The sequence below is a fragment of the Trichomycterus rosablanca genome, chromosome 8, assembly GCF_030014385.1.
Source record: "Trichomycterus rosablanca isolate fTriRos1 chromosome 8, fTriRos1.hap1, whole genome shotgun sequence".
NCBI lineage: Eukaryota > Metazoa > Chordata > Actinopteri > Siluriformes > Trichomycteridae > Trichomycterus > Trichomycterus rosablanca.
The window spans coordinates 21,090,013-21,113,631 of NC_085995.1; the positions used below are offsets into that span (position 1 = coordinate 21,090,013).

Here is a 23,619-nt window from a genome sequence, read left to right on the forward strand (position 1 = left end):
CACTGCATTTTTATTTTATTTGCATTTTCCATACTGTCCCAACTGATTTGGGGTTGTAATTAATAATATAAATAATAAGAAAAGTGATGGAACACAATGTTAAACATGCCTTTGTCCCAACCTTTTCTGTTGCAGGAATAAAATTATTATTTTTCAAAATGTAACAATACAATTAAGTTGGTCAGTTTTTTTCACTTAAATAAATAATAAATTTTCAAATAAATAAACAAATTTTCTTTGCAATTTAGTAAGTAGTTAAATACAAAAAATTAGGATTAACTGTGCAGGTAAATTTATGATCTTTTTTAAGGTAATTAGAAAAGTGTGCCAAAGCTCTGCATGCTCAGTCAACAAAACTCTATTTTTATGAGCCCTTATTCACTGTTTAAAAAAGCAGCCCTTTTTGTCCCAAAAGCATTTGTTTGCCCATCATAACAGGGCCTCGTGATAACCATCTCGCTCTTGACATTTAAAGCTCAGAGCCAAACAGAAGCCACAAATCAGCCGTAACATCAAGCCCCTACACTTGTACTGCTGAGTATCAGATATGCTAGTAGCTGTTGTGAAAAACAGTTGCCAGGTATAGTCTGAGAGACAGATCTGTTTCTTGAAAAATAAAAACTTTTATGTTTTCGCAGACAGTGAACGCCTGTCAGTCAGTAGTTACTGCTGGGTAAAAGCATTAATATTATTATTGGTACAGTTTATCTTCTGGTGATCTCAAGGACCTGGTGAAAAGTGAATCATTCAGGGTTTTTACGGTGCATACAGGTACGAATAAAATATTTACATTTTCAGCATCACACACACAAACCTAAGCTGATCACTCCTTTCTCAACTGCCCCCAGGCCTGAGGAGAAACGTTCCTGTGATCTTGTTCTTTCTCTTCAGTTATAGGAGTGCTGCCTGTGTTTAGAGGGTAAATAGTGACCTTAGGGCCATACGAAGTGAGATACTGGTTGTAAACACAACCAAACAATTGAATATTTGTGTAATCCGTCAGGCACAGATATTTGACATCTGTATAGACAGCAGTTAAAATAAGCTGATTTTATCAATAAACCTCACATTTTGCATGTTATTTCAGAGCGGTGAATAAATTACCCCCCATCGGGTCACGAGTAACCTGCAATATTGTACAATTTTTGGCACATACCGTACACGCTCAGAAACTTTCAGCAACACTATAGTCGGCACCTGCACAGTTACAGACGCCACTTACTATTGTTTTTGTAGTGTTCAAGTAGGTTAATCTTCACACTTAGGTCTATAAGAGCCACAATTTAGACTGTATCATCAAGACAAAAAACAGCCCAATGATCAGTTTGAGGATCTGCTTGATCAAGTTGTGGCACAGATCAGGGCAACGGTTTGGATTGTTTTTGGACCAAGTGGCCCCAATTATTGTTTTTTTAATGAAGTACTTGGCACAATCTTGAACCTTCTTAAGTGCTGATCATCTGGCCAAATTGTAAATCTAGGCATGAAGGGCTTTAGCTTTGGCTCAGGGAAATAAGAACCCAATGGTCACTCTAAAAGAGCTCAAAGTCCTCTGCAGAGATGGGAGAGCCTGGTGGATGACTCCAAAAACGAGGCCTTCATGATCAAGTTGTGGCAAAGTACAGATCAGGGCTAAGGCTTTGAGTGTTTTTGGACCAAGTGGCCTCCATTATTTTTTTTTATGAAGTGCTTGGCATAGTCTTGAACCTTCTTAAGTGCTGATCATCTGACCAAATTGTAAATCTAGGCATAAAGGGCTTTAGCTTTGGCTCAGGGAAATATGAACACAATGGTCACTCTGAAAGAACTCCAAAAGTCCTGTGCAGAGATGGGAGAGCCTGGTGGATGACTCCAAAAATCAGACCTTTATAAAAGACAGCCACTTTTGAGTAAAATGCTAATGAAAACCTACGTTTTAATACAGAACAGCAAGCACAGTGTCTTGTAAAGAAAAGGCCCTGCTCATCACCTCATCAGGATCATGCTATGATGGTCCTGCTCAGTATCACGGACCAAAAGACTGGGAAGAAGCCTCCTTAAAGAAAATCTCCTTCAGTGTGCATTCAAACCTACACTGTGGCATCAGTCCTCTTTTTCAAGCCCAGACTCAAACCCCTTCTGTGGGGACACATGAGGACACCTGAGCAAAGCAGTTCACAGATGCTTGCTATCCAGTGTGATGGAGCTTTGAAGGATCTGCCATGAAGAATGGGATAAACTGGCCAAATCCAAGAGATGAATTGGAAGACTTGCTGTTGTAACTGCTGCCAAAGAGGCTCTTGTGAGTGAATAAGTGTAGTTAAATTGGTGATTGTATCAATTTAAAATCAAATTCACAACAAAATTAAGTGTGCAAATTGTGACTGATCTGTATATTTTCATATTGTCTGGTTGGACATCCCATTCCAAAACCACAAGCATTAATATGAAGTTGATCTCAGAAACAGATGGACTACAGTCAGTAATTGTAGAACTACAAAGTGCTTCTATATGGTCAGTGGAGCTGATAAAATGGACAATGTGAAGTAAGGATTAATGTCCGGTCCCTACAACCCATGTTGCTGTGTGGCTCCCACTCTACCAGCTGTGCCACTGCCCCACACCATGGAGGCATCAATACTTTAATGGTTTTATTATAATGCATTAACATACACCTATCAGCCATAACATAAAAAAAAAAACCACCTCCTTGTCTCTACACACATTGTCCATTTTTTCAGCTCCACTTACCATATAGAAGCACTTTGTAGTTCTACAATTACAGACTGTAGTCCACCTGTTTCTCTGCATGCTTTGTTAGCCCCCTTTCTTGCTGGTCTTCAATGGTCAGGACTCTCCCAGGACCACTACAGAGCAGGTATTATTTGGGTGGTGGGTCATTCTCAGCACTGCAGTGACACTGACATGGTGGTGGTGTGTTAGTGTGTGTTGTGCTGGTATGAGTGGATAAGACACAGCAGCGCTGCTGGAGTTTTAAACACCTCACTGTCACTGCTGGACTGAGAATAGTGCACCAACCAAAAATATCCAGCCAACAGTACCCCGTGGGCAGCGTCCTGTGACCACTGATGAAGGTCTAGAAGATGACCAACTCCAACAGCAGCAATAGATGAGCGATCGTCTCTGACTTTACATCTACAAGGTGAACCAACTACGTAGGAGTGGACAGTGAGTAAACAGTGAGTGGACACAGTATTTAAAAACTCCAGCAGCGCTGCTGTGTCTGATCCACTCATACCAGCACAATACACACTAACACACCACCATCATGTCAGTGTCACTGCAGTGCTGAGAATGATCAACCACCTAATACCTGCTCTGTAGTGGTCCTGGGAGCGTCCTGACCATTGAAGAACAGAGTAAAAGCAGGCTAAAAAGGTATGCGGAGAAACACATGGACTACAGTCAGTAATTGTAGAACTACAAAGTGCTTTAATGTTGTGGCTGATCAGTGTAAAGTACATGTATGGTTCAATGATTACCTTTCTGTTATTTAAAATGCTCAGTTAATTTAATGTATTCATTTTCGGAAGGCAGACAGTTCAGTTTATTAATAAATGTTAACTGGTGAACTTGCAGACCAAAACAAGTCGAGGGCAAGTTTTTTATAACATATACTAATTTTTGTGCCTTGTTGTCATTTAATAATTGACTAATTTGCATAGAAAACTCTCCAAATTACTTTATACCAATACATTAGTGTTAACATAAACTGATTAGACAATGAGAAGTGTTTTCATTTCTTTATTACAAAAATCAGAAGGCTTACATACAATTCTGTTAAACATTCACTCTCACCATTAGAAGTAAAAAGACATCACAACTTTCCATCAAACACACAAACACAGCATTTCAAAAACTGAAAGACTCAAATTACAGGTGTAGATTGAAGAATGTTGCCCAGTATGCAGTTTTACTCTGCCAGTTAGAGACTTTTTTTTGCTACGTTTGGTTTTACTACAGGTGGTCACGGTCTTAGTGATATGATCAGAGGAGATAATTGGGTGGAATGGCATGATGTCAGCAGCTCACGCTGAAGCTGCTGGTTGCTTTTTGAGAGTCACGCATATCAAGCGCTGACTAAGCTGTTCCTGTGGGAATCTGCTTTAATCTCACACTCACGGGATCATCTCAGAGTTCATCCACTTGCCATTAAAAAAGCACTTTTTCTGTTCACCAGTCCAGTTCTGGAGTCGTTTGATTATTATCGCTTGTTCAGGTTTATCACACTTCTGTCCCCTCTCTGGGATACAGGATGCCCGTCGAGCTCAAGCCGGTGTAGAAATGTCCATTGAACTGGTTGATAACAGGGCTGTTGTAGCCTAAAGAGGAATGAGAACCTGAAGGGGAGATAGGAGGTGGTGGGGGAAGAGGGGATATCCACTCAGGGACTGAGGAACTAGGGGAGTAAGAACTAAAGCCTGAAGATTGGGGCATTCTTTGACTACCATCAGATGGCAGGCTGTGAGAAAGTGGACGGTTCAGTGGATCTGCTCCTACCTCCACTGACCCACCTACTACTCCAGACATCTCTGTTAAGAAGTTGCTCAAGCAAGGGGAATGACCCACAGATGGAGGTGAAAGAACCTTCTCGGGTGAAGTCGACACGTCTCCTGAAGCATTTTTGGGACCGCTCCCGTCTCCTGATTCTCCTGAGTTAAGAGCACCTTCAGAGCTGCCCTCTCCGATGTCAGACTTTCTCTTCCTCTTGCGTCTGAAGTTGCCGTTGTCAAACATCTTCTCACAGTTAGGGTCAAGGGTCCAGTAATTACCCTTTCCTTGAGGGGGAGAGAAGGATTTGACATGAATTGACAGCCATTAGAAACAGATCAGAAAGAATCTCAAAGTTTTATGCTTCAACTGATTAAAACACTAAAAAATTATTTAAAAAAAACACACCCAAGCTCTTACCAGGATCATCTTCATCCCGCGGAACCTTCTTGAAGCAGTCGTTCAGTGATAAGTTGTGACGAATGGAATTCTGCCAGCCAGCTTTGCTCTTGTTGTAGAAAGGGAAGTTATCTGCTACGTACTGGTATATCTGACTAAGGGTCAGTCGTCGATCTAGGGCACCATGTATTGCCATAGCGATAAGAGCTGAGTATGAATAGGGTGGCCTGACCAGCTTCATCAGGTCTTCCTGACAGGGCATAGAGAACCAGCTTAGTTCTCCACCAGGAGCCCCTGGACCAAGGTACGGTCTCTGCATGCCGTAGTGCTGCGGAACGAATGGTGATACTGCAGAACCCGGTGTTCCACCAAGATATGGGGAGTTGTTTATCCCAGAACCATTAAACCACAGATAGGGGTTAGGAGATGAAGCAGCATATTCCCCAAGGTCATAGGATGATGGGTTTGTTCTCTGTGGACTCGGTAGAGATGGTGGAGGGTAGTAGTTGTCGCTGTATAGACTCAGCTCCGGAGGCTCCTGTCCCAGGCTCGGAAACTGCGGCCCACACCGGGTTGGAGACTGACCTTGTTCGTATGATGTCATATTGTAGCTCTCTGCACTCAAGTGGTTCAAGTTGCTGAAAATGTGACCTTCTGTTTCAGCTGTCCTGAATCTTTCTTGTTTTTTCTCCAAGACTGAGTGAGAGTTGAGTGAGAGTCCTGTTTCTTTCCTTTACTCTGTTATTGTTTGCCCTTGCACTCTGTCACTGCTGTCACTTGTTGCACCTGCTTTATTTATGCACACCTGGCACCGCCCTCCCATTTTCCTATTGGTTACCTTCCCTTTCTAGTCTTTGGACTATTTCGCCCCTTTGTCATTTTTTGGCCATTCAAAGAGCGACGATTTTTACTCTCTTATCAGTGGACTATAATAATCTACTCTTAAATCTACTTACTAATAATCCAGTTTTTTTAAATAAATATGTAGTAAACGGAGCCCCTTTTGCCAGTTGTCTGCCAGTAAAAGTAATTGCAAGGGACTTTAAAATGCCTGGACAATTTATTAAACATTTATTAACTAATTATATTTATTATTATTCCTAAAGTAATCAACTTAGAACTATGTCCATATAAACCAAACTGCCAGACTATATTTAATTATGCATATGATTTGTATTTAGAAGCCTATATGATTTATTATTGTGTAAAAGAAGAATGTAAAATGTGCTGTCTATGTAAAATAAGAGGCAGATTATCTTTATTATTGGTTTGACACTTGATAAACCATTATTACAACTGATTTTTGAATAATCTGAATAATTTGGATCATAAGCATGTTAGATGTGTTATGTATGATATGCGTGCACAATTCTCTTGAGTTGTTGCGCTTGCATGACAACAAATGTACTTAAAAGAAATATTTCACTAATACAGCCAGGGCGGCACGGTGGCTAAGTGGGTAGCGCTGTCGCCTCACAGCAAGAAGGTCCTGGGATCGATCCCCAGGTGGCGTGGTCCGGGTCCTTTCTGTGTGGAGTTTGCATGTTCTCCCAGTGTCGTGGGTTTATGTATGGTATGCATGCAGGACAACAAATGCCTGGGTTTACTCCGGGTGCTCCTGTTTCCTCCACAGTCCAAAGACATGCAAGTGAGGTTAATTGGAGATACTAAATTGTCCATTCGATATAACCTTGTATGAACTGATGAACCTTGTGTAATGAGTAACTACAGTTCCTGTCATGAATGTAACCAAAGTGTAAAACATGACGTTAAAATCCTAATAAACAAACAAACAAACTAATACAGCCACGAAAATAAATGAAAAAAATATTAATTCATAATTAATTAATGAATTAATTTATGATCTCAGTACAAAATATGTAAACATGACATTAAAATCCTAATAAACAAACTAATCCAGGCATGAAAATAAATAAAAATATTAATTCATAATTCATTCATATTCTCAGTTCAAAATATGTAAAACATGACGTTAAAATCCTAATAAACAAACTAATACAGCTATTAAAATAAATAAAAATATTAATTCATAATTCATTCATTAATTCATTCATATTCTCAGTTCAAAATATGTAAAACATGACGTTAAAATCCTAATAAACAAACTAATACAGCCATGAAAAAAAATGAAAAAAAATATTAATTCATAATGAATAAATTCATGATCTCAGTTCAAAATATGTAAAACATGATGTTAAAATCCTAATAAACAAACAAACAAACAAACTAATACAGCCACGAAAATAAATGAAAAAAATATATATTCATAATGAATTAATTCATTAATTCATTATCTCGGTCCAAAATATCCGACAAATCTTTAACCCAATTTATTAGCAATAAAATTCTATTGATCTGGGACTAGAATGTAATAAAATGTAAATGTTAGCAAATTTAGCTAGTAAAATAAAGTCTTATGTTGAAAACCTTTTACTTATTACTTTTGGTGAGAATGGAAAGCTGTATGGTGGTGCAGCAGTTGATGGTGCTTGTCTGTGAAGAGCTTTTTCATGTAATAGACAATCCCTCTACACGTGGGCAGCATGCCGTATGCATCTTATCACCTGCACTTTGACGAGTGCAGTGCAGCTCAGCGTTGTGTACGGAGAGACACACAGAGGTCGTAATTGCACCAGTCATGGGAGAGAGACTCTATCCGACTTAGTCCCGCCCATATCTGAACAACAGGCCAATCGTTGTTCATGTGGCCGATCAGCCGTATTCGAGATCCCAGCTCTGGTTCCACTGGTTCCCTCTACTTACCAAAAACCATGCTGTTAGGTGGACTGGCTACTCTAAATTGCCACTTTGTGTAAGGATGTAGGTGAGTGAGTGACTGAATGAGTTACAGTTGCTCTAGTGTGTGATCTCTTCAGGGTACTTTTCTTTGTAGTATTTAAGGTAGCTGACATTACAGCACATTTCTTCCTAAATCTAAATTTTTTTATGATTTTTTATGCCCATGGTGTATTCCTCATGTGTGCAGTGCATTCAGTGTAAAGTGGGTAATAATAATTTGATATAATGAATAACTTAAAGTATGTATTGTATACATTTGGGCGGCAAGGTGGCCTCACAGCAAGAAGGTCCTGGGTTTAATCCCCAGTCGGGGCGGTCCGGATCCTTTCTGTGCAGAGTTTGCATGTTCTCCCCGTGTCTGCGTGGGTTTCCTCCGTGGAGCTCCGGTTTCCTCCCACAGTCCAAAAACATGCAGTCAGGTTAATTGGAGACACTGAATTGCCCTATAGGTGTGTGTATGTATGTATGTGTGTGTGTCTGCCCTGCGAATGGACTGGTACCCCGTCCAGGGTGTTACTGTGTGCCTTGCGCCTATTGAAAAGCTGGGATAGGCTCCAGCACGGCCCCCCGGTTAAGAAAGTGAGTGTACACATTTGGTCTGTGTACTTTTTATGTGAAATACAGGGTCCAGGGGTTAACAGCACAAACTCTCACATCTTCAAATACTACAATTTAAACTTTTCACCTTGTTACAGTTAAAATATTCTTTATTCGTAAACCTGGTCTATTATTTATTAGCAATTTATCTTTGAAATTTATCTTTGGAATTCCAGGAACGTTGGAGTCGACTCAGTGAACATATGGAGTCGATTCCTCAACTGATTTTAGAAGTTTTGTAGCATATACTTGTGACTGTTGAAAGTGGCAAGTCATTTACCCAACAGTTTATACTGTTCGGTGTCGCTGTGGGTCCGGGCGCCACTTAAAAGGTCGGACGTGGAACAAAAACTCTTTGCATACACTGACCCAAAGCGAGGATCGTTTCATTTGTTCCGTTTCATTGTCAGGAAACGATACAGTCGACTCCCACGTTCCAATAGCTGGAATCTACGAATCGATTCTTTTTGGAATCGACCGTTGAGGCAATAAGGGTAGTTCGTTGGCGATAGGTTAACTTCAAATATTATCTGTATTAATTAACCACCGAGAAATAATTAATGAAGGTGACGTTGTTTACTTATAAATATAAAATGTATGTGTTGTTTCTGACGGTGTTTCTAATATAACTTACGTCGCTATTATCACACATACCGATGTAAACATTGACATTGCTGGGCAATATGAAGGCAGCTGTAAACAGTTAGCAGGTTCGGTGGCTTGCTGACTAGAACCTAAAGTTTGACGATATTTTAATGATAATAGCATGAACAACATCTTAAATATACAAATTTTGTATTTTTAGAACATTTTTTGCAATATTACTTATGTAGTCAGATATTGGACGATATTTACTTGTATTCAGTTTGGCTAATGTTTTGCAAACAATGGCAACATAACAGTGGCGCCACAGTAAATTATCATTATTATTATTATTAGTAGTAGTAGTTTGTTTGTTTGTTTATTAGGATTTTAACGTCATGTTTTACACTTTGGTTACATTCATGACAGGAACGGTTGTTACTCATTACACAAGGTTCATCAGTCATGGACAATTTAGTAACTCCAGTTCACCTTACTTGCATGTCTTTGGACTGTGGGAGGAAACCGGAGCAAACCCATGCGGACACGGGTAGAACATGCAAACTCCAGACAGAAAGGACCCGGACCACCCCACCTGGGGATTGAACCTGGGACCTTCTTGCTATATACAGTCCTACCCACTTAGCCACCGTGCCGCCTAGTAGTAGTAGTAGTAGTAGTAGTAGTAGTAGTAATAATAATAATAATGATAATAATAATAATTATTATTATTATTATTGTAATAATTTAATAATGAAACATTTGGTGCAACTAATTTGCAACTTTACACCAATATGATGACAAAACAGCTGTACAGACATAATATCTGCATAATCTGCATTGTAAATTGTAATCTGTTAGAAAAAGCCAAAATTCAATAGTAGAGCATGTGCTGTGGATGCCATACAGTACCCATACTACCTGAGTTACATTCCTGTGAGCATTGACACAATCTAGTCCAAAAGACATTAAAAAAATTAATTTTTGGTCCATCATAATTCGGCCGTGGCCTGCCACTTTTGTTCATGAGTTTTTTCTTTTTCTCTATTTTATCTATGCATTTTCTCCCATTTTTCTTCCAATTTAGCATAGTCAATTTGTCCTCCGCTGCTGGGGGATCCCTGATTGCAGTCGAGATGGGTATATTGCTGCTCACGCCTCCTCCGACCCGTGCGCAGCCCTTAGCGGAACCCTTTTTCACCCATGCACTCTGCACAGGCGCCTCTCTATCTGCCAGTCAGGGTCTTTACACAGTGTTTGAAGACCAAACGTGTCTGCTGCAGGCACTGACAATTATGCCCGCTAGATGGCGCCCAGCCGACCGGTCGCAATGCTGAGTTTCGAACCGATGAGTTCAGAATCTCGCCGCTGGGAAAACGGCATTTCTAACCTATATGTCAACTTGAAGCTAGTAGCTGAAAAATCATAATTGACAGTTCCATCCATCAGTGATCTCAACTGTGTGGTAGAGGCTCATTAAAAATACTGTGTGCACTAGTTAAAACAATATTAATTGTTTGTTGTTGGTATAGTCCCAAGAAACTTTCATACATTCATGAAAAAACACATCCATTATAATCCAATGCTGAATAATACTGGGTAGTTCAGCTTTTGCTGACTAAATCTGGCAAGTTTGTGTCGTTTTTTAGATGACTGACAATGGCTCAGCTGGAAAACAGAGTAAGGATTTTGGTCGTGAGACTTTACAGCTCAGTAAAGACTTAGAAAGGATTACAGAACAGATGGAGAATATTTCAGGTACCATTACTGTCTAAACAGTTATTATTTGATCTTTATTTTAGTACTTGGATTAGTGGTATGTAAAAGAAAGCTAGAAATCACGACAGTTTGCTTCTTTATGTCTGTTTTTAGTACATTTGACTTGGATGGCATACGACATGGTGGTACTGCGGACCGATCCTCAACTTTCTAAGTCTCTTAAGAGACTGGAGGATGAATACCTACAGTGTAAAGCTGTTATTAGTGGAAATGATCTTACTGTTCAGAATGGAGTTGAAGACCAGAAGACGATGCCAGTGTAGACACCGATTTGTTTACCATGTGTATTATGGTAAATGTTTGTCGTCAAACCTCAGTTCATACTGGTGGTTAGTGAGGGTAAAGCAAAATGTCTGCAGTATGAATGAGTAAATTGCAAGACAAATACACATACCAGTTTGTTGTTGTAAAACTTAAATGTTACTGTTAATTACAGATTGTACCTACTTACTGGTTTACTTTAAGGCAGTTTCTCACACAAAGTGAAATGTAAGTTATGTCGAAATAAATAAAAGACTTAAAAAGAGAGTGAATTGTCTCGTCTCGCATGTGTTGCTGAAGGCTATACAGTTTCCTTAAAAAAACTGGTTCAGTTGCAGGTACTTTTTTTTTAACTCATTTAATTTTGTGTTTGGTATGACTAAAATATGTATGACACGTGTAATCTAACATATAATGTATGTATTTTACAAAAATAATTATCACTGTTAATAAAATTGTGATCTTTTTCAGTTACTTTTAATCCCATATATTGTGGTTTGTTACAGATGGAGAACTTGAAAATGACTACAGGTACTGCACCCACAGCTTCAACTGTTGACCTGGATTATATACTGGTGCAGCTGGATTCTATTTCTAAGACGTTTGATGAGTTGGAAGGTAAGATACACTTTATCCAACAGAATTAATTTGACATTTCATGCATTTGCAATACACCGATCAGCCATAACATTAAAACCACCTCCTTGTTTCTACACTCACTGTCCATGTTATCAGCTCCACTTACCATATAGAAGCACTTTGTAGATCTACAATTACTGACTGTAATCTGTCTGTTTCTCTACATACTTTTTAGCCTGCTTTCACGCTGTTCTTCTACAGAGCAGGTATTATTTAGGTGGTGGATTATTCTCAGCACTGCAGTGACACTGTGTACTGGTGGTGTGTTAGTGTGTGTTGTGCTGGTATGAGTGGATCAGACACAGCAGCGCTGCTAAAGTTTTTAAATACTGTGTCCACTCACTGTCCACTCTATTAGACACTCCTACCTAGTTGGTCCACCTTGTAGTTGTAAAGTCAGAGATGATCGCTCATCTATTGCTGCTGTTTCAGTTGGTCATCTTGTAGATGTCACACAACACTGCCTACGGGGTGCTGCTGGCTGGATGTTTTTGGTTGGTGGACTATTCTCAGCCCAGCAGTGACAGTGAGGTGTTTAAAAACTCCAGCAGCGCTGCCGTGTCTTATCCACTTATACCAGCACAACACACACTAACACACCACCACCATGTCAGTGTCACTGCTGTGCTAAGAATGATCCACCACCCAAATAATACCTACACTGTAGTGGTCCTGTGGTGGTCCTGACCATTGAAGAACAGCATGAAAAGGGGCTAAAAAAGTATGCAGAGAAACAGGTGGACTACAGTCAGTAATTGTAGTACTACAAAGTGCTTCTATATGGTAAGTGAAGCCCGAAAAAAAGGACAGTGTGTGTAGGAACAAGGAGGTGGTTTTAATGTTATGGCTGATCGGTGTACAACCTACTGCTAGTAGTTAACCTAAATGATTTTAAATGTATATGATGCTTTCTGAATAAATATGTTTAATAAACTTGAAAACTATAACTCTATCTACATGTAGATATATTTAAAATCTAGAATCCCAATCACTTATTAGTAAAACCCAAGTTAGAATTGCAAACACGTAAGAAGAACGATTGGATTCATGTTTACATTTTGTATCTAAATGTGTTAATGATAATGTGTTTGTTGTACAGTGGTTTGAATATTCTGACTAATTCTATCATTTTAAAATAATTAAAAAGCCCTGCCTAAGACAGAGTATACTACATACAGTGTATCACAAAAGTGAGTACACCCCTCACATTTCTGCAGATATTTAAGTATATCTTTTCATGGGACAACACTGACAAAATGACACTTTGACACAATGAAAAGTAGTCTGTGTGCAGCTTATATAACAGTGTAAATTTATTCTTCCCTCAAAATAACTCAATATACAGCCATTAATGTCTAAACCACCGGCAACAAAAGTGAGTACACCCCTTAGTGAAAGTTCCTGAAGTGTCAATATTTTGTGTGGCCACCATTATTTCCCAGAACTGCCTTAACTCTCCTGGGCATGGAGTTTACCAGAGCTTCACAGGTTGCCACTGGAATGCTTTTCCACTCCTCCATGACGACATCACGGAGCTGGCGGATATTCGAGACTTTGCGCTCCTCCACCTTCCGCTTGAGGATGCCCCAAAGATGTTCTATTGGGTTTAGGTCTGGAGACATGCTTGGCCAGTCCATCACCTTTACCCTCAGCCTCTTCAATAAAGCAGTGGTCGTCTTAGAGGTGTGTTTGGGGTCATTATCATGGTGGAACACTGCCCTGCGACCCAGTTTCCGGAGGGAGGGGATCATTCTCTGCTTCAGTATTTCACAGTACATATTGGAGTTCATGTGTCCATCAATGAAATGTAACTCCCCAACACCTGCTGCACTCATGCAGCCCAAGACCATGGCATTCCCACCACCATGCTTGACTGTAGGCATGACACACTTATCTTTGTACTCCTCACCTGATTGCCGCCACACATGCTTGAGACCATCTGAACCAAACAAATTAATCTTGGTCTCATCAGACCATAGGACATGGTTTCAGTAATCCATGTCCTTTGTTGACATGTCTTCAGCAAACTGTTTGCGGGCTTTCTTGTGTAGAGACTTCAGAAGAGGCTTCCTTCTGGGGTGACAGCCATGCAGACCAATTTGATGTAGTGTGCGGCGTATGGTCTGAGCACTGACAGGCTGACCCCCCACCTTTTCAATCTCTGCAGCAATGCTGACAGCACTCCTGCGCCTATCTTTCAAAGACAGCAGTTGGATGTGACGCTGAGCACGTGCACTCAGCTTCTTTGGACGACCAACGCGAGGTCTGTTCTGAGTGGACCCTGCTCTTTTAAAACGCTGGATGATCTTGGCCACTGTGCTGCAGCTCAGTTTCAGGGTGTTGGCAATCTTCTTGTAGCCTTGGCCATCTTCATGTAGCACAACAATTCGTCTTTTAAGATCCTCAGAGAGTTCTTTGCCATGAGGTGCCATGTTGGAACTTTCAGTGACCAGTATGAGAGAGTGTGAGAGCTGTACTACTAAATTGAACACACCTGCTCCCTATGCACACCTGAGACCTAGTAACACTAACGAGTCACATGACATTTTGGAGGGAAAATGACAAGCAGTGCTCAATTTGGACATTTAGGGGTGTAGTCTCTTAGGGGTGTACTCACTTTTGTTGCCGGTGGTTTAGACATTAATGGCTGTATATTGAGTTATTTTGAGGGAAGAATAAATTTAAACTGTTATATAAGCTGCACACAGACTACTTTTCATTGTGTCAAAGTGTCATTTTGTCAGTGTTGTCCCATGAAAAGATATACTTAAATATCTGCAGAAATGTGAGGGGTGTACTCACTTTTGTGATACACTGTATGTGTGTATATGGCCTGTACCACTGGTCGGGTAATCACTGATAGTCCGTGGTGGGGTATTAAGGTGTCCTTAATGTTTTTATGAACCAGAATGAATGTTGAATTAGGCCAAAAACAATATGAAACTAGGTGATAGACACATCTTGTTAATGCTTGTGTGTGAAGTCATCTGGCATTTTGAAATCGTCAGGTTAGCAAACAAAGAGAACTACTTACTAAGTAGTAAAGATATGGATTCTGTTTGACCCAAACTGAATGATTTATTTGTGTTATTAAAACAGTTATTAATACTGTTTATCTATCAAAACCCACTGTTAATACTCAATAAAATAAAAATAAAGTAAAATAAAATAAAAAATAAATAAAATAAAATAAAAATAACAATAACAATAATATATAATATTCTTATTTTCCTTGTCTCTTGAGTAAAGGATTTATCATTAATGCACATAAAAGTTTAAAACATTATAAATAAAATACTCAGCCAATAAACATTAAAATTATGCAAAAATCTCTTTGGGGCTTTATGTAAAAAAAATACAAAAATAAAAATAAAATAAATAAATAAAATAATTAATTAAATAAATAAAATAATTGCATAAAATACATTAAAAATAATTAAAATAATAATAAAAAAAGAAAAAACCATAAATATTAGTTGCCTATTTTCCTTAAATAAATCAGTTCCTCACAAGAATTTGAACCACTGGCTTACACTACACCGTCGTGATTAACTATTACATTCTTTGATACATTTTATGTACTGTATGTTTCAAGAACCATTTCATAGATGTAATGGTCAAGTATAGCTTAATGCAACATATTTAATCAGCACACCTTTAATTAAAATAGTAAAAATATAAAGGTGCTTTGCTCTACAGGCCATTTTAGGTCCCTTGATAACACTTTTAGTTATGAAGCAGCAGGTCATGGTTTTGCAAACTGCTTGGGGCAAAACTCCCATTACACTGGTACTGCAACCTGGATAAACATCTGCTGATGCCTATCAGTTGTGAAGGCTGCTGAAAAGAAGAGGAAAGTCAAAAGGAGGCAAATTTAACATTAACAGTGGTACATATTGAGTCTGTGAATAGATTAGTCAAATCGGCTATGTCAAATCTGACATTGCAATGCTTTTGGTGAAATTTTTTTGCATACTGCGGAAGGATTGAAATACGCAGATCGGTTTTCGTTTTTCCTTTCCACTAACTGTTTATCCTGGTCAGGCATGAATTGGCTCCAGTGCTACCTGAAAACAGTGGTATAATGAAAGAATACACCCTGGTCACTGTAAGAATATGGACAATGTAAGACTAAAGGTTTGTGGATTGACATTTCCACAGGTAAACAAGTAGCAGGTGATGCTATCATGACTCAGCATTACAGGAGCACTACCATAAGGATGGGTTAACGTTTGCCATTAAGAACAAAACTTTGAAGAACAGGTTGAAAGCAGGCTAAAAAAGTATGTAGAAAAACAGATAGACTACAGTCAGTAATTGTAGAACTACAAAGTGCTTCTATATGGTAAGTGGAGCTGATAACATGGACAGTGAGTGTAGAAACAAGGAGGTGGTTTTAATGTTATGGCTGATCAGTGTATTGTGTAGTGTATTGTAGCATTAGTAGTTAGATTAACTTATTTGGCCTTAGTTATTTTAACCTTTGCACATTTTTTATTTCTTTTCAGTAAAGATTCAGATGTTGCAGTGTGACCTCACCGTGGGCTTCACACACCCTAATAGGGCGGAAGCTCTGCACTCTGCCAGAGAGGACTCTGCGTGGTTTACAGCACCTCCAGAACTAGAGCAGTAGAGGTAATAGCAGTAACAAAGACATTTGATTTTTAGTTCATTTTATCTGAACATGTATTTAAAAAAACAGGTTAGGTTAATCATTAAACCCACAGTTAAGGATGAAGATAAAAGCAATTTGTTAGGCATGAAACCTTCATTAAAATTCACATTCCTTGGACAGGTTACATTTTTATAACTTATTACACCCAAAAGGAAAAATCCAGACCACTGTAGAACACAGGTTAGAAACTGAAGTTTTGTTTAAAGCTGCCGCATGTAAGATTTGGGGGTTTAGAGACCTCTGTGGTAGAAAAAGCACATTAGAAAGGAACATTTTTAATCATTTGCTGTGAATTAATCTTATGATTGGTAATAATAATAATAATAATAATAATAATAATAATAAGTGTGACTGATCACACTTGCACAGTGGTAAATTTGCAGAATATCTCTGGGATTTTTTTCATGAACAGCTTTGTTAAGTCATACCACAGCATTTTAATTGTTTTAAAGTCTAAACCCTGACCTGACCATTCCAAAACACAATTATTGTTATTTTTTAACACTTTTGTGTAGACTCATTTATGTTTTGGGTCATTGTCAAGATATATTGTTCAACTTTTGTTACCGTTCAGCTGATGAACCGTTACCTCTGATATTTTTTATTATTTAATTTTATGACGTTTTATATTTTATATGTGGGTTTGTGTGGCTTAATGGTTAAGATCAATGCTGCTGGTACCAGCAGTGTGCAAGTTTCAAAGTTTCGAATCCCAGGCTGGGCTAACAAATACAGAAGGCGCATGTGGAGTGGGTGGCGCAGTGGCTTGGTTGGAACTGTTGCGTCACAGCAAGAAGGTCCTAGGTTGGATTCTCAGGTGGAGTAGTCTGGGTCCTTTCTATCTGGAGTTTGCATGTTCTCCCCGTGTCTGTGTGGGTTTTGTCGGGGTTTTCCGGTTCCCTCCCACAGTCCAAAAACATGTAAGTGCCTGTAACTGCCTGTCCTGCCATGAATGTAACCATGACATTAAAATCCGAATAAAATAAAATAATAAATGTTAAAAATAAAAGGCGCATGGAGTTGTGTAAATCTAGCCATTAGAGGGACACATCAGTGCACGCTTAGTGCCAATCCCAAGCCTGGATAAATAAGAGGGTTGTGCCTGAAAAGAGCATCTGGCTTTAAAAAAAACAAAAACTGCCAAATCTAATATGTGGTCACATGATCCACTGCGTGACCCTCAATTGGAGCAGCCAAAAGGAATCATTCATTCATTTATATTTTATGTCTACTACAGTTATAAATTAATTGATCCCTTAATAACTACTAATCTTTCCAGAACCTCAGGATGCATTCATATGATACACGGCAAAACAGCTTTTGTGCTAGGCTTGCCATTGTTACTATGGAGTGACACGGCACTGCTTACCTTGCTGCTGCGCTATCTTGAGACTTGTGTACCACACAGATTTTCTGTTTTGATTCCCAGTTTTTACAGCTTGCCGTTGCACTCAAAGTTTAATCAGTTTGTTGCCAAAGTTTTTAAAGTGCCGCCAGTGAGACTAATTGTTTATATGACTTGGTGAAAAGCATGGTCACATGATGGAGAGAAACTGATTCTTACTGTTTTAAAAATCCTGAAAACTGTTGTATTCCACTTTGAATTAGAAACACAACATTGTACGGCAACGGCATGGCGACTAGTGGGCTGTGAAACGTGGAGACCAGGTTTGCATTATAGATAGCAATCTCGCGTTTCCTAATCCTGTCATCAGTGTTTGTAGCTTTGTAGCTTTTTAATAGGATTATCAACATATATATGCTTATTTTAGGCACATTAGAAAATAACATTTTGAAGTATCCATTCCTCTGGACTAATCGGATGTCAATTCTCGAAACAGTTGTGATTTTGTGGTGGAACAGTCCGAAAAGGTCAGAAAAAGTAATGCTAAATTCTGACTTTAATGTTGTAATTAAGGCTTTTTATCATTACTTAAAAACAACTGCACTCATAAACCATGTTGTAGATTCATTTTACTGACTGTTCTACATGCTGTACATTGTTTAATAGGTAATGATGCATACCTACGTTTAATGATCCTTATTCCAATTAATTCCATATGTACTACAGCTTTAACTGAACTACTTCGGTTTCAATGAAACACAGAGGTTGTCGATATGTATCATGCAGCATGTCAAATTACCTACAATGAGACAGACTGCCTGGAGCATTTATTTAGCTGCCTGCTAAAAGCTTTTGTACTCCATCACATTGACATATACTGTAGGTCAATGGCTTCCTGGATGCATTAGATGGCATTGATGCTGAGCTTCAGTCATACGGTCCATTGCATCAATCAATTTCAGAGGAGTCTTGTGTAGTGCTTGACTCTCGAACTTGTCTCTCAAATTTGAACTTATACAATACACAAGCATTTTAATATAAAGGTGAAACACTAGCTCACTCTACTCATTTACTTTGTACATAAATATCTAATAATTTTTGTTGCTCATCTTAACACACCTATGGCTGTGCCAAGAGAGTAGCCAATGTTGTTTATACAGACACGTACACATAGATGTTGTAAATTTTGTCTTTGCTCATAAGCATAAGTGTGTATGGTTGCATTTGGACAATATAGAAATAAGCAGGATGGTAGTGAATCGGTCTGATGGTAAATGCTCTCACTGCTGCACTGTACTTATTATCTTATTGTAATCTTTTTACATGTGTGTTTAACACATATACAGTAGCAAGAATCATTTGTAGGGATGTAACGTTACACTCTACCCATGATGCTATGTGATTCATGATACTGGGTTCACAATACGATTTTTTTTTTAAACAAAATGAAATTGAAGACAAACTATGACAAAGTTTCCTTTTATTATTTCTCTTAAAAAATAAATAAATAAAATACTGTATTTGTGCTTATCTTTTATTTTATCTAAATAATGAATGTCCTTTTATTTCGGAGGTAGGTACAAACTATGCAAAACAGTGCTGCACATTTCCCTTTGAAATGAAATGAAATGAAATTTCAAAACAAATCCCACATTAAATAAATAAATGAATAATACAAATAAAGAAAGTATCCTCACATAAATAAATTTGGCTGGAAAATTCCGAACCTGGCAACCCTGTAGTGACGTCAACCAGGCGAGGTGAATAGCGCCAGTCCCCTCTGCTGTTTAAAGTGAATATCGATTCATTATACATGTAAACCGATTCGAATCGTTACACATGTGAATGTCTTGTGGTGCATCGTTACATCCCTAATCATTTGTGTAACCTGTGGAATTGCCTGCATTTCTGCATGAATTATTCAGAATGTTGTCTTAACCATGATTAGGGTCTTTCAAAGTGGGCAGCACTGTCACCTCACAGCAAAAAAGGTCCTGGGTTTGATTCCCAGGTGGAGCGGTTTGGTTCCTTTCTGTGTGGAGTTTGCATGGTTTCCTCCTACAGTACAAACACATGCAAGTGAGTTGAATTGGAGAGACAAAATTGTCCATGATTGTGTTTGACATTAAACTTAAACTGATGAATTTTGTGTAACCAGTAACTACCATTTCTGTCATGAATGTAACCAAAGTGTAAAACATAACATTAAAATCCCTATAAATAAAGTACATAAATTATGCTAGCACACTACTGCTGGGATCCAGGGTTTAAATCCCCAGTCATGATTGGCTATGTCTGAAACATGAGTGGCTATGTCTGCGATGAAATAGCATTTTGTCTGAGGTGTATTACTGCATTTTGCCCAGTGATTCCTGGATCACCAGACCCACTGCAACCCTGACCAGGATAAAGCAGTGGTAAAACATGATCATAAAATGTGAAAAAGAGAAACTATCTGTTAAAATTAAGACTGAAAGGTATGTGAGCCCTTTAGCAATGCTTCCTGTAGTGACTGATCACTTTGACTCGGTTCTGAGATGTAAATAGAGATTTAGGGTGTGTTCGAAAAGCTAGTGTGCTGTCTACATAGGCAGCATTTTACGTCATCCTGTGCGCGCTCCCGAGAAGGAGGCTGTTCGAAATCCTAGATGCCTTAAAATCCTCACTACTGAGGCATCTTAATATTTCAATGTTATTTTGGCTCAAGAACGAGTGAGCTCCGACGCTGCCTTAGTGATCAAGGCAATCCCAGAATTCATTGCGGGTCGGGTGCTCTTCTCTCACAGATAAATAAACATGGCTGACGGTATGGACGAACAAATGGAGTTATTTTCAAACGTAAATAAAATATTACTGATTTTTAACTTGTATAAACTTGTACCGAGTTTTTTTATTTGCAAGTTCGAACTTGTCAGGAAATGTAACCGTTATCGGTACATGAAGGGAGATGCTATATTGACTTGTTAGCATGCTGTGCTACCTCAATCCATTGGTTTTAATGGCAAGATGCTAAATGCTAAACGTGAAATGCGAAACCCGATGGAATCGCTGTCTAAGTAGTGCGTTCGAATAATCTGCCTAAGTCATTGACTTATTAGAATCCTCTCTACTAAGGCAGCTGCCTATGTAGACAGTAAGACAGCAAGGCAGCTCCCTAGGATTTCGAACACACCCTTAATCTGGGTGTTGATTACAGTGTACATATAAACATCGGAATGAATTCAGTCGGATTCAGGGCAGTGATAACTCGGTGGTTAATGTACTGGACTAGTAAACAGAAGGTTGCCGGTTCAAGCCCCGCCACCACCAAGTTGCCACTGTTGGTCCCTGAGCAAGTCCCTTAACCCTCTGCTAAATGCTGAAAAGGTAAAGAAAAGGTAAAGGATTGGAGAAAGTCTTTGCATAGCCAAGGAACAGACAAAAGCATTTATACTGACCCAGCATACAATCACCGTTAAATCAGATCTAGAAATAATTACATTTTCTTATATGAGAATATTACCACTGTACATATTACCTATTATTATTATTATTATTATTATTATTATTATTATTATTATTGTGCCTATTACAAATAACTACTACATTTTCATGGGCACAAGTAGCAAGTTCCTGAAATTTATGCTGTGATCTTGGGCAGCACGGTGGCTCGGTGGGTAGCACTGTCACCTCACAGCAAGAAGGTCCTGGGTTCGATCCCCAGGTGGGGCGGTCCGGGTCCTTTCTGTGTGGAGTTTGCATGTTCCCCCTGTGTCTGCGTGGGTTTCCTCCGGGAGCTCCGGTTTCCTCCCACAGTCCAAAGACATGCAAGTGAGGTGAATTGGAGACACTAAATTGTTCGTAACTGTGTTTGACATTTAACTGATGAATCTTGTGTAACGAATAACTACCTGTACCTGTTATGGATGTAACCAAAGTGTGTAAATCATGACGTTAAAATCCTAATAAATAAATAAATAACTCAACACTCACGCGGCGGCACGGTGGCCAAGTGGGTAGCACTGTCGCCTCACAGAAAGAAGGTCCTGTGCAAGTGAGGTGAATTGGAGACACTAAATTGTCCATGACTGTGTTCGATATGACCTTGTGAAGTGATGAATCTTGTGTAATGAGTAACTACCATTCATGTCATGAATGTAACCAAAAGTGTAAAACATGACGTTAAAATCCTAATAAACAACACACACACACACACACACACACACACACACACACACACACACACACACACCGTACATTGCAATGTCGCCATCTTGTGGTACTGTAGCTACTTAACACCACGCCTCTATATGGCCTCTGCAGTTCAAAGCTTGTTTTTGCCAGCAACGTTTATGAATTTCAGATTATTCCATCGTCTTGTGAATTCCCAAAACGAAAACCTTCTCGCTTACTTAAAATTGGTCTTTTAAGAATGAGTTTGGTACATTAACTTGTTTCCTCCAAACAAGTTCAAAGATATGCAGTTAGGCCAATTAAAGGTACTAAAAATTGTGTAAAAAGGTGTGTGTGTCTACCTTGTGATGGACTGGCACCTGTCCGGGTATCCTGTCTGTGAGAATTTATGCCCATTCAGTTAAAAGAGCATTTTTATGGTTAGGCACTGATGTTGGTTAAGAAATTCTCTAAACTGTTGTTGCAAAGTTGGAAGCATGAACAACGATTGGCCTGTTGTTCAGATATGGGCGGGACTAAGCCGGATGGGGTCTGCTGGCTGATTGATGGCACCTGAACAGAGACGAGAGAAGAGTGCTCTCGGGGTGTGTCTCTCCGTACACAATGCTGAGCTGCACTGCACTCGTCAAAGTGTAGGTGATAAGATGCATACGGCATGCTGCCCACGTGTCGGAGGGGGCATGGGTTAGCTTCGTTCTCCTCAATCAGAGCAGAGATCGGCATTGGTGGAGAGGAAGCATGACGCAATCGGGCAATTGGACGCGCTAAAAAAAGGGAAGAAAATGCATAAATAAATAAAAAATATCTATCTATCTATCTATCTATCTATATACAGTATATACATATATATATATATATATATATATATATATATATATATATATATATATATATATATTAGGGCTGTCAAACGATTAAAATTTTTAATCGCGATTAATCTCAGAATTTCATATAGTTAATCGCGATTAATCGCATTAAAAAAAAAATCTGTGTAAATGTTATAGAAAACAAGGATTTTTAAGTGAAATGTTACAATTAAAATGGTGAACACATTTTATGCTAAATGTACTTATGTTAAAAACTGCTGGGACAAGAGAAAACTGTAAGGGAGTTTTATTCACTCACATACTAGGCAGTAAATGTCAGATTGTAGGTTAGAATTTCTCCATCAGCAAACATTGTAGATCAGCGGTGCTTTAGGTGGGATAAGGCGTAGTTATTGTATCAGACTTGTCTGTGGTTGTATCGTGACGATGGTTTGATGGACGTTTCTACACGAAGTGAGTGTGTTTTGACCCTTTGGGGCTTCCATAGTTCATGAACTAACGTGCTCGACTCAGCTTTCCGGTATTCGGTACAGAAGAAGAAGTTAATTAAGTGTAATAAAGTGTTCTGCTCCCGACAACTTGTGAATATAGCGTGTATTTATTTCTTTATTATGCAAGTGCATCACTACCACGATCGGTTACATTATGTTAACAAACCACAAATGAAAAACGGTGGCAAGTCCGACATTAAAACGTTTGTTCTACCAGTCAAGTGTCAACATGAACTAGAATTTGCGTTAATGGCACTAATTTTTTTAATCGCGTTAAATTGAGGTCGCGTTAATGCGTTATTATCGCGTTAACTTCGACAGCCCTAATATATATATATGTATATACAGTATATATACAGTGTATCACAAAAGTGAGTACACCCCTCACATTTCTGCAAATATTTCATTATATCTTTTCATGGGACAACACTATAGACATGAAACTTGGATGTAACTTAGAGTAGTCAGTGTACAGCTTGTATAGCAGTGTAGATTTACTGTCTTCTGAAAATAACTCAACACACAGCCATTAATGTCTAA

The 23,619-nt window shown here is 38.8% G+C and overlaps 2 protein-coding genes across 4 annotated transcripts in view; one reads left to right on the plus strand and one right to left on the minus strand.

The window, feature by feature from the left end:
• The window catches only part of syce3 (synaptonemal complex central element protein 3), a 38,585-nt gene extending 27,389 nt beyond the window's left edge, over positions 1-11,196 (plus strand). Inside the window, exons 1-3 of one of the 3 annotated variants that reach the window (XM_062999921.1) lie at positions 8,759-8,873; positions 10,539-10,647; positions 10,762-11,196. In XM_062999921.1, coding sequence (XP_062855991.1) covers positions 8,868-8,873; positions 10,539-10,647; positions 10,762-10,931 — 285 coding nt within the window. In that variant the 5' untranslated portion in view covers positions 8,759-8,867 and the 3' untranslated portion in view covers positions 10,932-11,196. Of the gene's footprint in view, positions 1-8,758; positions 8,874-8,965; positions 9,018-10,538; positions 10,648-10,761 lie in introns of those variants that run through there. The other 2 variants (XM_062999923.1, XM_062999922.1) reach the window with 2 other exon arrangements.
• On the minus strand, positions 4,225-5,494 carry foxi3b (forkhead box I3b). The gene is made up of 2 exons (XM_062999918.1): positions 4,912-5,494; positions 4,225-4,778 (listed from the first exon to the last, which is right to left on the minus strand). Exons 1-2 carry the CDS (start codon positions 5,492-5,494, stop codon positions 4,225-4,227), a joined length of 1,137 nt encoding a protein of 378 aa, XP_062855988.1.
• Positions 11,197-23,619: the final 12,423 nt, after the last annotated feature.